General features: G+C 33.0%; 1 protein-coding gene and 1 pseudogene across 2 annotated transcripts in view; both read left to right on the top strand.

The window, feature by feature from the left end:
• Positions 1-9851, top strand: part of LOC143592496 (beta-galactosidase-like) — a 78885-nt gene extending 69034 nt beyond the window's left edge. The window contains exons 1-18 of one of the 2 annotated variants that reach the window (XM_077072398.1): positions 3434-3649; positions 4461-4556; positions 4667-4779; positions 5346-5412; positions 5512-5604; positions 5695-5838; positions 5934-6022; positions 6107-6212; positions 6289-6376; positions 6467-6585; positions 7352-7516; positions 7633-7805; positions 7907-8016; positions 8118-8227; positions 8877-8987; positions 9064-9174; positions 9251-9456; positions 9538-9851. In XM_077072398.1, the coding sequence (XP_076928513.1) occupies positions 3494-3649; positions 4461-4556; positions 4667-4779; positions 5346-5412; positions 5512-5604; positions 5695-5838; positions 5934-6022; positions 6107-6212; positions 6289-6376; positions 6467-6585; positions 7352-7516; positions 7633-7805; positions 7907-8016; positions 8118-8227; positions 8877-8987; positions 9064-9174; positions 9251-9456; positions 9538-9646 (2166 nt within the window). In that variant the 5' untranslated portion in view covers positions 3434-3493 and the 3' untranslated portion in view covers positions 9647-9851. Of the gene's footprint in view, positions 1-3433; positions 3650-4460; positions 4557-4666; positions 4780-5345; positions 5413-5511; positions 5605-5694; positions 5839-5933; positions 6023-6106; positions 6213-6288; positions 6377-6466; positions 6586-7351; positions 7517-7632; positions 7806-7906; positions 8017-8117; positions 8228-8792; positions 8988-9063; positions 9175-9250; positions 9457-9537 lie in introns of those variants that run through there. The other variant, XM_077072399.1, reaches the window with a different exon arrangement.
• A 2618-nt stretch (positions 9852-12469) lies between these two features.
• LOC143592504 (putative polyamine oxidase 5 pseudogene) lies at positions 12470-13324 on the top strand (annotated as a pseudogene).
• Positions 13325-13347: the final 23 nt, after the last annotated feature.

Genomic DNA, 13347 nt, shown 5'->3' with positions numbered 1-13347 from the left:
CAACAACCTCATATTTAATTTATCTTTTATTGTTTAAAGTTAATAATAATAATAATAATAATAATAATAATAATAGTAGTAGTTGTAGTTAATAATAATAATAATAATAATAATAATAATAAAGAACAAATGCCAAAAATCAGTTATATCATTATTAACAAAGTATTACAGACATGTTACAAAAAAATCAATCTTATTAATGAAAGTTAAATTTACTTTGTTTAGGAGTACACGTATGCACTGAGATTTTATAAGTTTTCAGAACTCTTACAAGAAAAGAAGCCGTTGCCTTTCCAATTTTGCTTTGTATTATTTATTATATTTAGCAAAAAGAAATCAATTGTGAAATACCTTGCAGCTTGGGAAAGTATAAATTTGGAATTGCTTTTGCTTTAATATATTTTGAAAACCAACACTCGTTAAACTGGTCACTCTATAACCAATTTGGTAGGACTTTTCGAATAACCGGGCCTGTTTTGAAATCCGTAAAACTTAAGTAAGTTGTGCATGGGTTAAACGTGTCATAAATGGATATGTTGACAGTTTTGCTGTGACATTCGTCAATTTCGGGTCTTGTTTGTATTCGTTTTTGTATTTGTTTATTATGTAAACCGACTCGATTTGTAAACCGAAGCTTATGTTATAATCAAAATGATGGATTTATGTTACAATATTGTTTCACACTTGTTGGGTCTCGAAAACATCCTATTTTTATTTTTATTTTTATTTATTTATTATTTATTTATTTATTTATTTGTTGTTTTGTGTTTTTGTCTTGATCCATTTTGCATGAAAACTCTTGTGTCTCACACCCATATTTGACCACCAACATTACCCTATATATACACCACATTTTCTCTTCATTTTCCCTTGCTACAACTCCAAAAAAAAAAAAAAAACTCTCTCAAACATCAAAGATTCAAGGTTGTCTTCTTAAGTGTTCTTAAAGGATTTTGGTCTTTCATCTTAATTAGTTTATGTAGCCTTATTAATACTTGTTTATGGTTGTGCAACATATATATAATATACACCCCTTGTTTACCTTTGGTAGTTACTTCTCCGATTCCGGTCGGTGAGGTTTCGGACCCCATAAGGCAAGGCTTCATGGAGGACTTCGTGTCCTTGATATATATATACATCTTGCTTATTTTATATATACATAACTTGTTCATACATATTAATCTTGCTTATTTTAGTTTGTTAGTCATGTTTACAAGTTCCATGGTTATGGGTTTTTAAAAGTCTATGCTTCGGTTTAACCGTAAATAGCTCTAAACCGTAAACCGAACTTTGTTACTAGTTTTGTTTGTTTAAACATACTTAGTGTTAGATCTAAGTTTCTAAAATCATTTTTACAAATTCTATGGTTATGGGTTTGTAGAATCTTACCTCGGTCTTAACCCGAAACACGATCCGAACCGAAAACCGAACTTTTGTTTAAAGACTTTATTGTTAACTTTTGGTATTTTTTTATTTGTACATCATTATACAAGTTCTTTAGTGTTTGGACATGTGGAAACCATCTATGAACTTGTTGTGAGGTGGAAACCGAACCAAACCGATTCTTGCTCGCTTAAGACACATAAGTGTGTTTTTTTTAGCCATGAAGACTTGTATATTTCTTTAAAAATAGTTACAAATTGATTTTTAAATATTTTCTTAACTACTTAGAAATGTTGGATCCAACTTGATCTCATAATAAAATTTGGACCGACAAAACCGAACACTCGCTTAACGTGCGTTGTTAGTTCTAAAACAATGGAACTACATACTTGGTTAAGTCTTATTAAATTTTATTGAGTTATCTCATAACATTCAATATTTTGGAAAGTTGACTTTGGGTTTGACCAATTATCAAGACCCGAACCGACAACCCGAACACTCGATAAAAAAAAATCCGTTTTAGTATCTTTATTCCAAAGGGATTTGCATTCTTGCATTTTACCCACATTATTACTTAACATAGGTTGAGTAAATATTAAGGTTAGATACTTTAACCCGGTTTCGAGCAAACTTACATTTTTAAAGGGTTATTATTATAAATTCTTAAATAGTCACATTATAAACCTTGAACTTTAATTATTTACATTTCTCAACATTTATTTTGTTTAAAGACCTTCAAGACAACCTTTCTAAATTCAAGACTTCTTTTCTTTTTAGGCATTGTGCGTTAAACTCGTCGTTTCGACAAATCTCCAAATTATCATCTTTCAAGTTTACCACTTGAAGGTGAGTACTTCATACCCCATTTTCCATCTTTTATTTTGGGGGTGACATTTCATACTTATTCAACAAAATGCTTTATATTTGAATCTTAAACCACAAACGTAGTTGTATACTTTACCTAAATAATTGCTCGATTTGGTGTTCTATGCTTATATGCCTATGCGTAATCGCTTTTGGTTGGTGGAACTATAAAATCCTAGACTATTTGGCATCCCCTTATAGCAAGGTGTCGTTAACGTAATGCAATTAACGATAACTATAAAATCCTAGACTATTTGGCATCCCCTTATAGCTAGGTGTCGCTAATGTGTTTAGCGATATCTATTTATCCAAATTACCACTTTTATTTATCGTTTCGTATACAAGTTTTGTGGCTATCTTTATTATATACTAATATGATTAAACTTATGAATTGCTCACCGACCTTTGTGTTGACAAACTTTATTTTATGAAATGTTGCAGGTTTGCATCTTGGTTGATTTATGATTGTGAAGAAAACGACATCAAAGACCTTAGGATATTAGTAAAAATGAACAACATCAATTTGTCATATTTTGTGATATCTTGTTTATGGTTATTTTATGGATAATTGTTATGTGACATTTTCGATGTTGTGAAATGAAATGAGTTTATTAAATACTGTCACTTTAATTAGTGTCATGTGCTTATGGACGATCGTTACACCTCGGCATGTTCCGCCGCCTTTGGTTAGGGTGTGACATTTGCAAACAAGTTGGCATTTAAAACATTAAATTTTAAAATTCAACTTGTTAAACTGTCAAACTGAGCCAGTTAACTTTAACCGAACTCATACTCATCATTGATGATATGTTTTATTAACCAAAAATATATGATGATTTGTCAATTCAGTTGGAAAATTTTAAAATAGAAAGCAAAAGGTGAAGATAAAGGTTAAATAAAACACACAAAAAAATGGTTCAATATAATTATTTGTAGTCTAAGATTGGAATGCTTTTTTGGAGCATATATTTGGAGTGCAAGATTAAGTCTTATCCGTGTAAGAATCATTTTATTTTATATATTTTTATGAAGTATATAAATAATGTTGAAATTTATGGTTCCATATTGGTTATGATGGAGCCACTTTTACAAACTTAAACAAAAAAGCGAAAAAAGCGGGACCCATTTGAATCTTTAAAAGAAGTTGCTAACCTTCTGGAGTTCAAAAAAACACAAACAAAACAAGTTTCTTTCTCTGAAACTTTTAGTGTTTTGAAACAAGAAAACAAAGTGATATCCAATAGTAATGAAGATACTATTATTGTTGTTGGTGATTGTATTTTCTTGTGTTTATTCTTCCATTAAAGCAAGTGTAACATATGATGATAAAGCTATCATCATCAATGGCAAAAGAAGGATTCTTATGTCTGGTTCAATTCATTACCCAAGAAGCACCCCTCAGGTATTTTTATTAAAGATTGTGTTTTTTCATTCGGTTTTGTATCAAATTCGATCTTTTCGGGTTTTGTTGCTCTTGAAAATTTTCTTGGTTTTCTTTACTGTTGATCACGATTCTTGGTGTTGGTTCTTAAATTACCATTTTTATGGGTTGGGAGTCTTTGTGTGTGTTTATTATTAAATGGGTAGTAAGTAGTAACGGTTTTTCAACTAAGTAGTGGTGGATATGCATGCAAACGAACCAAACGTTCATGAACTATTCGTGAACCATTCAGCGGGATGTTTGTTTATGTTTATTCATTTAATAAACGAATGAACATGAACAAAAATTTTGTGTTCATTTATATAAACGAACGAACAGGAGTACAAATTTCGTTCGTTCATTTATGTTTGTAAACTTTCTTTTATGTTCGTTCATTTATGTTCATTTTTTAATGACACTTTTATTTGTTCATTTGTGTTCATTTATGTTTTGTTTACGTCTGTTCATATATGTTCGTTTATCTTTATTCATTTATATTCGTGAACTATTTTGTTTGGTCGTAAAGCGAACACGAACATGCTCATTTTTTAAACGAACGAACATGAACACAAATATTAGTCCAATTAAATGTTCATGTTTATGTCCGTTTAACGTTAAATGAACGAACACGAACATCGGAACATGCCATTGCGTTCGGTTCATTTACAGCCTTACAGGTAGTGGTGGATACTAAGAAAATTGGGTTGGGTCCAGTCTGAATGGGCCAGATTTGGGTCGGCCCATTTCACCCAAGCATTTATTGATTTTCATGAACTTTGTTATGCATGTGTAGATGTGGCCTGACCTTATAAAAAAAGCTAAAGATGGAGGCTTAGATGTCATACAAACTTATGTATTTTGGAATGGACATGAACCATCTCCTGGGAAGGTATTGTATTATAAAATTAGTTGCTAAGAGTATTCAAGTTATGTGTTTTAAACTTTTAATACACCTATGTGTGCTTTATTAATTCATTTGATTAATTCTAATGTTCTCAGTACAATTTTGAGGGGAGATATGACTTGGTAAAGTTCATAAAACTGGTACAACAAGCAGGACTTTATGTTCATTTACGAATTGGTCCTTACGTTTGCGCTGAATGGAATTTCGGGTAAAACATCAAATCTCTCCATGTTTAGATCACAACATGCACTTTTGTAGCATCGAGTTTTCGCATATTATGAATAGACCAAAAGAATAAGACAAACATTATAAAACCTATAGTCCATGCAAACTTTGATTAAAACTGACGCATAACGGAAGCAAGAAAACAACGTTCTTTTTTTAAAAAAAGGTTAATATTATTAAATTCCTTAAACTATTACAATTGTCACCCGTAGGAAAAAATCTATATTCGTCACGTCTGTCTGGTCAAATCTTGAAATTTAAAACTGTTGGCCTATGACTGAAACTAAGTGCATAAATAAACGTGTGAATTAATAAATTCAAAAGGTACGTGTTTTTACAATAAAAATGAAACATATGAAATTTGCTAAATCTAGTTAAACCGCTTATGGCCTTTTGTCACATGATATGGCTCGTTAAAACATTTTCATTCATTACTTGTGGGTCTCGTAAATCCAGTTAAAGTTAATATCTAAAACGAGTAAAAAACATTTTTTTTCTTTTTTTTTTGGGAGATGGCATAAACCTAAGTATGTTTTGTTTTGGATACAGGGGATTCCCTGTTTGGCTTAAATATGTACCTGGTATGTCTTTCAGAACAGATAATGGACCTTTTAAGGTTAGTACTTCAGAATTTGATAAATTAATTCAAATAATTTAACAAAAAAAAAAAAATCCAATTTTGATTATTTTTTTTAATGTTTTTATCATTATAAAGATTGCAATGCAAAGATTTACAGAGAAAATAGTCAACATGATGAAGTCAGAGAAGTTATTTGAACCTCAAGGAGGTCCAATTATCATGTCTCAGGTTTTGACTTTTGACCTTACTCCATTTGACTTAAGAGTCAAAGTTCTAGTTTTTAAGAATCCATATGAATCTTGAATGTTGTGTTTTCAGATAGAAAACGAGTACGGGCCCGTTGAATGGGAGATCGGTGCACCTGGAAAAGCTTACTCTAAATGGGCTGCACAAATGGCGAACGGTCTAAAGACCGGTGTCCCTTGGATCATGTGCAAACAAGAAGATGCCCCTGATCCAATGGTCAGCATTTTCTTATTGTTTTTATTTAACAACTCTTTTATATAGCTGATTTTATTTTATTTACTATGAAATGAGTAAACTTGATGTTATGACAGATTGATACATGTAATGGTTTTTACTGTGAAAAATTCACTCCAAACAAGCCATACAAACCTAAAATGTTTACAGAGCTTTGGACTGGCTGGTAAGTCATGTAAATCTTAAATCAAAATATTTATTTAAAATCACTTGTTTATCATAATTAGTTTTGTAACATATGTTATTTAAGGTTCACGGAATTTGGTGGCCCGATTCCTACCAGACCCGTCGAGGATATAGCGTATGCAGTTGCAAGATTCATACAAAATAACGGTTCTTTTGTAAACTATTATATGGTAAGTCTCTATTTTTTTTTCTAACTTGTAAATATGTGAAGTCAACATATAATTTTTATGTAAATGTTTTCTTTAGTACCATGGAGGAACAAACTTCGGTCGAACAGCTGGCGGTCTATTTATCACAACTAGTTATGATTATGATGCTCCTATTGATGAATATGGTAAGAAATTAGATCATATATTTTTAAAAGTTTATATCATAGATATATGTTTTGACATAGTAATGATGTATTATTAATGCAATATTTCAGGATTACTAAACGAACCGAAATGGGGGCATTTAAGGAATTTACATGCAGCCATAAACCTAATTGAACCCGCTTTAGTTTCTGCTTATCCTAAAGTTACCTATCCTGGAAAGAACCAAGAGGTCAGTTTAGTCAAATGGTCAAAGATATCGTAATAAATAGTTAGTGTACTAGTTATCAAAACAGTTCAACCATGGCCGGCTGGAGGGTGGCGCCGGTCGGACCGTTGGCCGGGGCACGCAATTTTTAGGGGCCAAAACTTTTTGTATTTATATTTTTTATATATACATTTAAAAATATAAAACTTAGATAATATGAATTGCTCTTTACCATCTTATAATTATTGGGCCCAAAATTCTTTTTTATCCATAATCCATTCAATCAAGTTTAAATTATTGGGCCCAAACTAAAACTAAAAACTACAAAAATTAAATAAAAACCCGATGCAAAATAAAAGAAAAAGGCCGTCGATTGAAATTTCTCTTTGGTTCCTTCCTTCTTTACGAATGCTGAGCAACGACCAACCTAGCCGGCCACCACTGTTGGTTTGTTGTTAACCACCAGGCTCCTCCACGGTTGACCCAGCTTGCCACCAAGGACCAATCTATTTTTTTTTCAATGTTAGGAGAGTTTCACAAATCATTGGTTAATCGTTAGTTATTACGGTATTTTTTTAATAATATATTTTTCAATGTTTATTGTTATAACACTAAGGCTCGTTTAAAAAAATTAGCTTATATATTTCTTTACTCGTTAAGGCTATGGGCCTTTTTATTTCGGCTGGGCCGAGGTATTCAAATCCTCAGAGATGGCCTTGAGTTCAACCCAACCCGGCCTGGCCTGTTTCAACGTGAGCTTATATGTCTCCATATGCTATCTAAATGACAGATACATGTATTTCAACCAAAGTCGGGCGCTTGTGCTGCATTTCTCTCAAACTTTGACCCGAACTTTTCAGCAAAAATGAAGTTTGGAAATACCCAATATGACCTCCCTCCTTGGTCTATTAGCATTCTCCAAAACTGTAAAGATGAAGTTTTTAACACAGCCAAGGTAAAGATAATTACTATTCTACGGTTTCTACCCTTCTAGACTTCATAATATCATATTTACAAAAAAAAATTAATAATAATAATAATAATAATAATATTTATAATAAAAATTTGCAGGTAAAAGCTCCAACTACACAAAAAAAGATGACACCTGTTGGTCAATTCAAATGGCAATCATATAATGAAGAAACTCCGTCTTCTGAAGACCGTGATACGCTTGCAATGAAAGGGTTATATGAGCAACTAAATGTTACTAGAGATGCTTCTGATTACTTGTGGTATCTTGCAGAGTGAGTATTAGTAACTTCTTGATTATAAAAATAACTTGATATTTAAAAATAATATATGATGAGAAACACATTAAAAATGTTGTGTGTATTTGATTCTACAGAATAAATATATCACCACGTGAACACTTTCTTACAAACGGGCAGCTTCCGGTGCTCACAGTTATGTCAGCAGGGCATGCTTTGCATGTCTTTATCAACAATGAGTTAGCAGGTAAATATCACATTTCATGAGCATTAAAAACATAATTGCCACGTACTCACGTCTACAAGCAATACATGATTTTAATTGTTGTTTGTTTGATCCTGTTATAGGAACGGTATGGGGATCGCTAAAGAATCCGAAGTTAACATTTAGTCAAGGTGTAAAGTTAAGAGCAGGTGTTAACAAGATCTCTATGCTAAGTGTTTCCGTGGGCCTCGCGGTTAGTTTTTTAGTTTTTACTATTGGTGATTCATTTATTAGTTTAGGAGTAAATTGCGGTTTTTGTCCATGTGGCTTGTCAAAATTTGCGGTTTTAGTCCAATAGTTTCAAATTTGCGATTTTCATCCGTGTGGTTTCATTTCACTTGCAATTTTAAGTTAAATAATAGCTACTATGGTTATTTGGATTACATCGAAACAGAAGGCAAGCGGGCAACAAGCTGCGCCGCTACCCCTTTTTGAATCGCAATTAAGTTTGGTTGTTAAACGTATCAGTGTGTCCTTCACATGAGGGGCAGTTTTGTCCTTTTTCTCCCCAAATAAAACCTAGTCCTTATTCACAAGCCCCCTCACGTGAGGGGTTAGGGTGTATTTTGGGAAAAAAAAAGGACAAAACTGCCCCTCACATGAAGGGCACGCTGATAGGTTTAACGGCCAGACTTAATGGGTTTAGTGAATTCGGGTTTAATTGCAAGTGAATGAAACCACATGGATGAAAATCACAAATTTGAAACTATTAGACTAAAACCGCATATTTGGACAAAACACATAGACAAAAATCGCAGTTTACTCTAAGTTTAGCTTCTAAAAGTAATCCTATGAAGAACTGTTTTATCATTGATTAATTAATTTATTAATTCAACTTTTAGAATGTTGGAACACATTTTGAGACCTACAATGTTGGAGTTCTAGGACCAATAACCTTGAAGGGACTAAATGAGGGTACAAGAGACTTAACAAAACAACAATGGTCTTACAAGGTTGGTTTATATAAATACATTTATAAGTTATGTTAAATTTAATATAAATACTAAAGATTTGTTATTGTTGGGTCAGGTTGGTTTAAAAGGTGAAAGTTTGAGTCTGCATATACTTGATGGGAGTTCATCTGTTGAGTGGCTACAAGGTTCCTTAGTGGCTCAAAAACAACCGCTTACTTGGTACAAGGTAATTTTGTTATTCCACATTTCAGATAAACAACATAGCATTAACATATTCTAACACTGTTTTTTTTTCCTTTTAGACTACTTTTAACGCTCCAGCAGGAAACGAACCGCTAGCTTTAGATATGAATGGCATGGGAAAAGGTGAAATATGGGTCAACGGTGAGGCCGTTGGAAGATACTGGCCGGCAAACATAGCTCATGGTAGTTGTAATAAATGCAGCTACACCGGGATTTATAATGAAAATAAGTGCAACCGGTATTGTGGAGACCCGTCTCAAAGATGGTGAGAAATTAACTTTATTTTCCGTATGTTATCATAGCGTTTCCTATCATATTCTATTAAAATATTCTTTAACTATTTCAGGTATCATGTTCCGCGATCATGGTTGAGACCGACTGGTAACTTCTTGGTTATATTTGAGGAATGGGGAGGCACCCCGGATTGGATCACTTTGGTCAAAAGAACCGTTTAAATGGTAGCTTGTTGAAAAGTTATGTGAATTTCATAGGTTTAGTACATAAAAGTAAAGAGATTAAAAGTATATGAAAATAAGTTACTATGTGAAGTGGAAGTGTAAATGCATACCCCTTGCATAGTTGTATTTGTCTGTATGAACACAAAAAATTGATGCATTGTAAGGAGTTTATTTTTGAATTTTTTGTGCATATATAATAAAAGTGTTGTTATGTGCAAATCCTAAGTTATCGTAGTTTTGATCATCATCATCATCATCATCGTACTCAGTATATCCCACCAATAGCAAAGCTATAGTAGGGTCTGAGGAGGGTAAGATGTAAACAGCCTTACCTCTACCCCATAAGGATAGAGAGGCTGCTTCCGGTGAGACCCCCGGCTCGATAGTAGTTTTGCATCAAGCCTTGGACATAAAGCACATAGCACTCAATCATCGGGACACCGGCTGATCGGTGCATGTACCCTTGTCTTTCGGCTATCAACGCCACTACATGATGCCTGATTAACCGTCCGTCACTTTTAACGTTATTTTCACGAGATTAGTAAAATAACGTCAAAATTAGTGCAATTTCACTTTTGCTCACCCGAGGGTTCACACATATATACATCATATGTGCGCACCGCAAGCAGGGCTATTATCGTAGTTTTGATCAATTTCAAAATTCAAACCTTTTACAAGTTCTGGTCCTGAGCTGGTGGAATAGTTTGGGCCTGAGACCCAAATGTTCAAAAGTGATGATTGTCTATAATGAATTAAAACAATTTATTTAATAAAATTAATGACTGGTTAAATAGTTCAATGTTTGTTAAGAAATATTTTTGTGAAGCAAAGTTTTGCTTACTACTCCAACAACTGTAGTTATTTTTATCAAGTTTAGAAACCATGATCATACTTAGTTTTGTAGCACGCACACACAATCCTTTATTTGACTATTTAAAATGGTTTAATAGATACATAAAGTATATACAATTATAGTTACATTTGAAGCAACAGTTTACAAAACTAGGGATACATTCAACACATAACCAATTTTAAGTAGCACTATGACGCGTAAGCATTTATAAGTATTGTATGGAATGCAATCACATGCAATGAGTAAGTTGAAAAAATAATGTCTTATGCATATAATAAGGATATAAACGTTTATACCATTATGCAATACACAGTATAGTTTTGTAAGTTACTACTTACCATACATAGAAATTTTAGTTATTTTGGATTGGGCTCAGGAAAAACAGGGAGTCAAGAACCATTCATGGTGGTGGGCCCTCTCTAATTGGACTCTCATGTGCCAGTTTGGTGAGACTTGAGAGACATCATCATCCTATTATTGACCCCCAACACAATCATCTAATTAACTCCTACACCTACACTGGCTAAAACTTAAAAGCTTACTTGTAAAGAGATTTGTATGAATATAAGTTTTATTTAATATATAATAACTTATTGTTGCAAATGGGATTTGTGAGAGGCCTTGTCTGTTTAAATAAGTCAAGCACAAATGATCTTATATTGCTTTTTCACTAATGACTTATAAAATCTTTTAGAGCAAGTCTGTTTAGTTTTGGTTTCAAAAATCTGTAGGAGGCATCTATGGCGGTGGTGCTAGTGGTGGCGGCGACAATTGGTAGGTGTTGGTTAATTATGTAAAAAGAAAATAGGGAAATAATTTTTGCATCAAACCAAAGTTGATCCAGTCATGCATTCCCTACATTTGCTGTACTGGCCATGTCAGGATCTTGCTGTAAGTGTGGGTGCTAATTTGGCTACATATGCTACCAAATTCAATAAAAAAAAACATTTCAACAGTTAAATATATTATGTATTGAATATAATATGTTTCACGCAAATATATATTTGTTTTTTATTGCTAAATCCGTTTGATGCATGCCCTTGTGTGTTATTAATCGATTATATTTATTCGTTATATTTTTTATTTAGGCCCACTTCTGTTGTCGGATACCTCCCTTGGATACGGCATGTGTTTGTTAGCAAGCCATCTATATCGTTGCTCATGGCCATGTGGCGGGCAACGCCTCATGGCCTCATGGGCCACGGATACTCCCTGCGAGCAAGCTAGGATGAACGGAATACATTATCTCTATATTTATCTCTATATTATATTAGTCTTTGTATGTATAATTGGAAGTTGTGTTTTTCTAGTTTTTTTAAAATGCAATTAAAAAAGAATCTTAAATGTTGTTTTTTAAATTTGGATGGTTAAAAATTAACATTTTTATTTCTTAAGGCCTAGAGGCTAGACACATGTGATACCAAAAACTAAGTTTGTTGAATATTATAATTATAAGCTTATTAATAGAATAATGGAATCAACTAGGTGCATACAATACAAGGGTAATAATGGAATCCATTAACTGCTAACTTATAAGGCCCATGAGTCTTCTCAAACACCATGTGCTTTTCCTTTGAGCATACAAAAAAACAAAAAAACCTCACACCCTCCTCAAACTCTTGGTTCTTTTTCACTTAAAACAAAGAAAAAATGAAAACCCATAGTCATTTTTAAAGATTTGCAATCTTTCTTCAATAAAGATTCATTCTTTCTTGAAAGATTGTAAAAAAAATCAATCTTTCTTGAAAACCCTCAAGTTATTTGTATGCTCATAGAGCCTTGAACTCAAACCCATCATCATTTTTAAATCTTTGTAATCTTTCTTCAAAAAAGATTCAATCTTTCTTGAAAGATTGTAAAAAAATTCAATATTTCCTGAAAAAGATTCAATCTTTCTTGAAAGATTGTGAAAAAGATTCAATCTTGCCTCAAAAAGATTCAATCTTTCTTGAAAGATTGGAAAAAAGATTCAATCTTTAGAGTGAAAATGGTTATAAAGAAACCAAGAATAGTGATAATTGGTGCAGGAATGGCAGGGCTAACAGTTGCAAACAAGCTATACAAATCTGGTGTGAAAAAAGGTGCATTTGAGCTTTGTGTAGTTGAAGGTGGGAATAGAATTGGAGGGAGAGTCAACACTTCAGAGTTTGGTGGTGATAGGATTGAGATGGGGGCCACTTGGATCCATGGGATTGAAGGCAGCCCAGTTCACAAGATTGCTCAAGAAACCAATTCTTTGGAATCACAACAGCCATGGGAATGCATGGATGGGATTCTTGATGAAACACTCACCATTGCTGAAAATGGGTATGTGTTAAATGACTTAAATCCATCTCTTGTTGACCCAATTTCAAATCTTTTTGACAATTTAATGGATTTTGCTCAAGGGAAAAAGAAAACAGTAAATGATACTAATATTAATATTAATGGGAATGGGAATCGGATTACAAGTGTTGGATCTTTTTTAAAAAAAGGTCTTGAATCTTATTGGAAACTGGAATCAAGAAAAGATTTGGATGTGTTTGGATGTGGGGAGTGGACTAGGAAGTCATTAGAAGAAGCAATCTTTACAATGCTTGAAAACACCCAAAGGACTGAAACAGCTGCTAATGATCTGCATAATCTTGATTACTTAGCAGAAAGTAAGTATGTTAAGTACCCTGGTGAAGAGATCACCATTGCTAAAGGGTATTCAAGCATTATAGACTCACTAGCATCTGTTTTACCATCTGGGGTCATTCAGTTAAACAAGAAAGTGAAAACTATTGAGTGGCAGCCTGGTTGTGTCAAGGGTATAATGGGAAATAAACATGGTGGTACTGGTACCTCAAGAGCAGTCAAGATT

The sequence above is a fragment of the Bidens hawaiensis genome, unplaced genomic scaffold (genome assembly GCF_021521415.1).
Source record: "Bidens hawaiensis isolate Kalapana, Puna unplaced genomic scaffold, B.hawaiensis_p1.1 tig00040940_1, whole genome shotgun sequence".
NCBI classification, from domain to species: domain Eukaryota; kingdom Viridiplantae; phylum Streptophyta; class Magnoliopsida; order Asterales; family Asteraceae; genus Bidens; species Bidens hawaiensis.
This window is presented reverse-complemented; position numbering and strand designations above follow the sequence as displayed.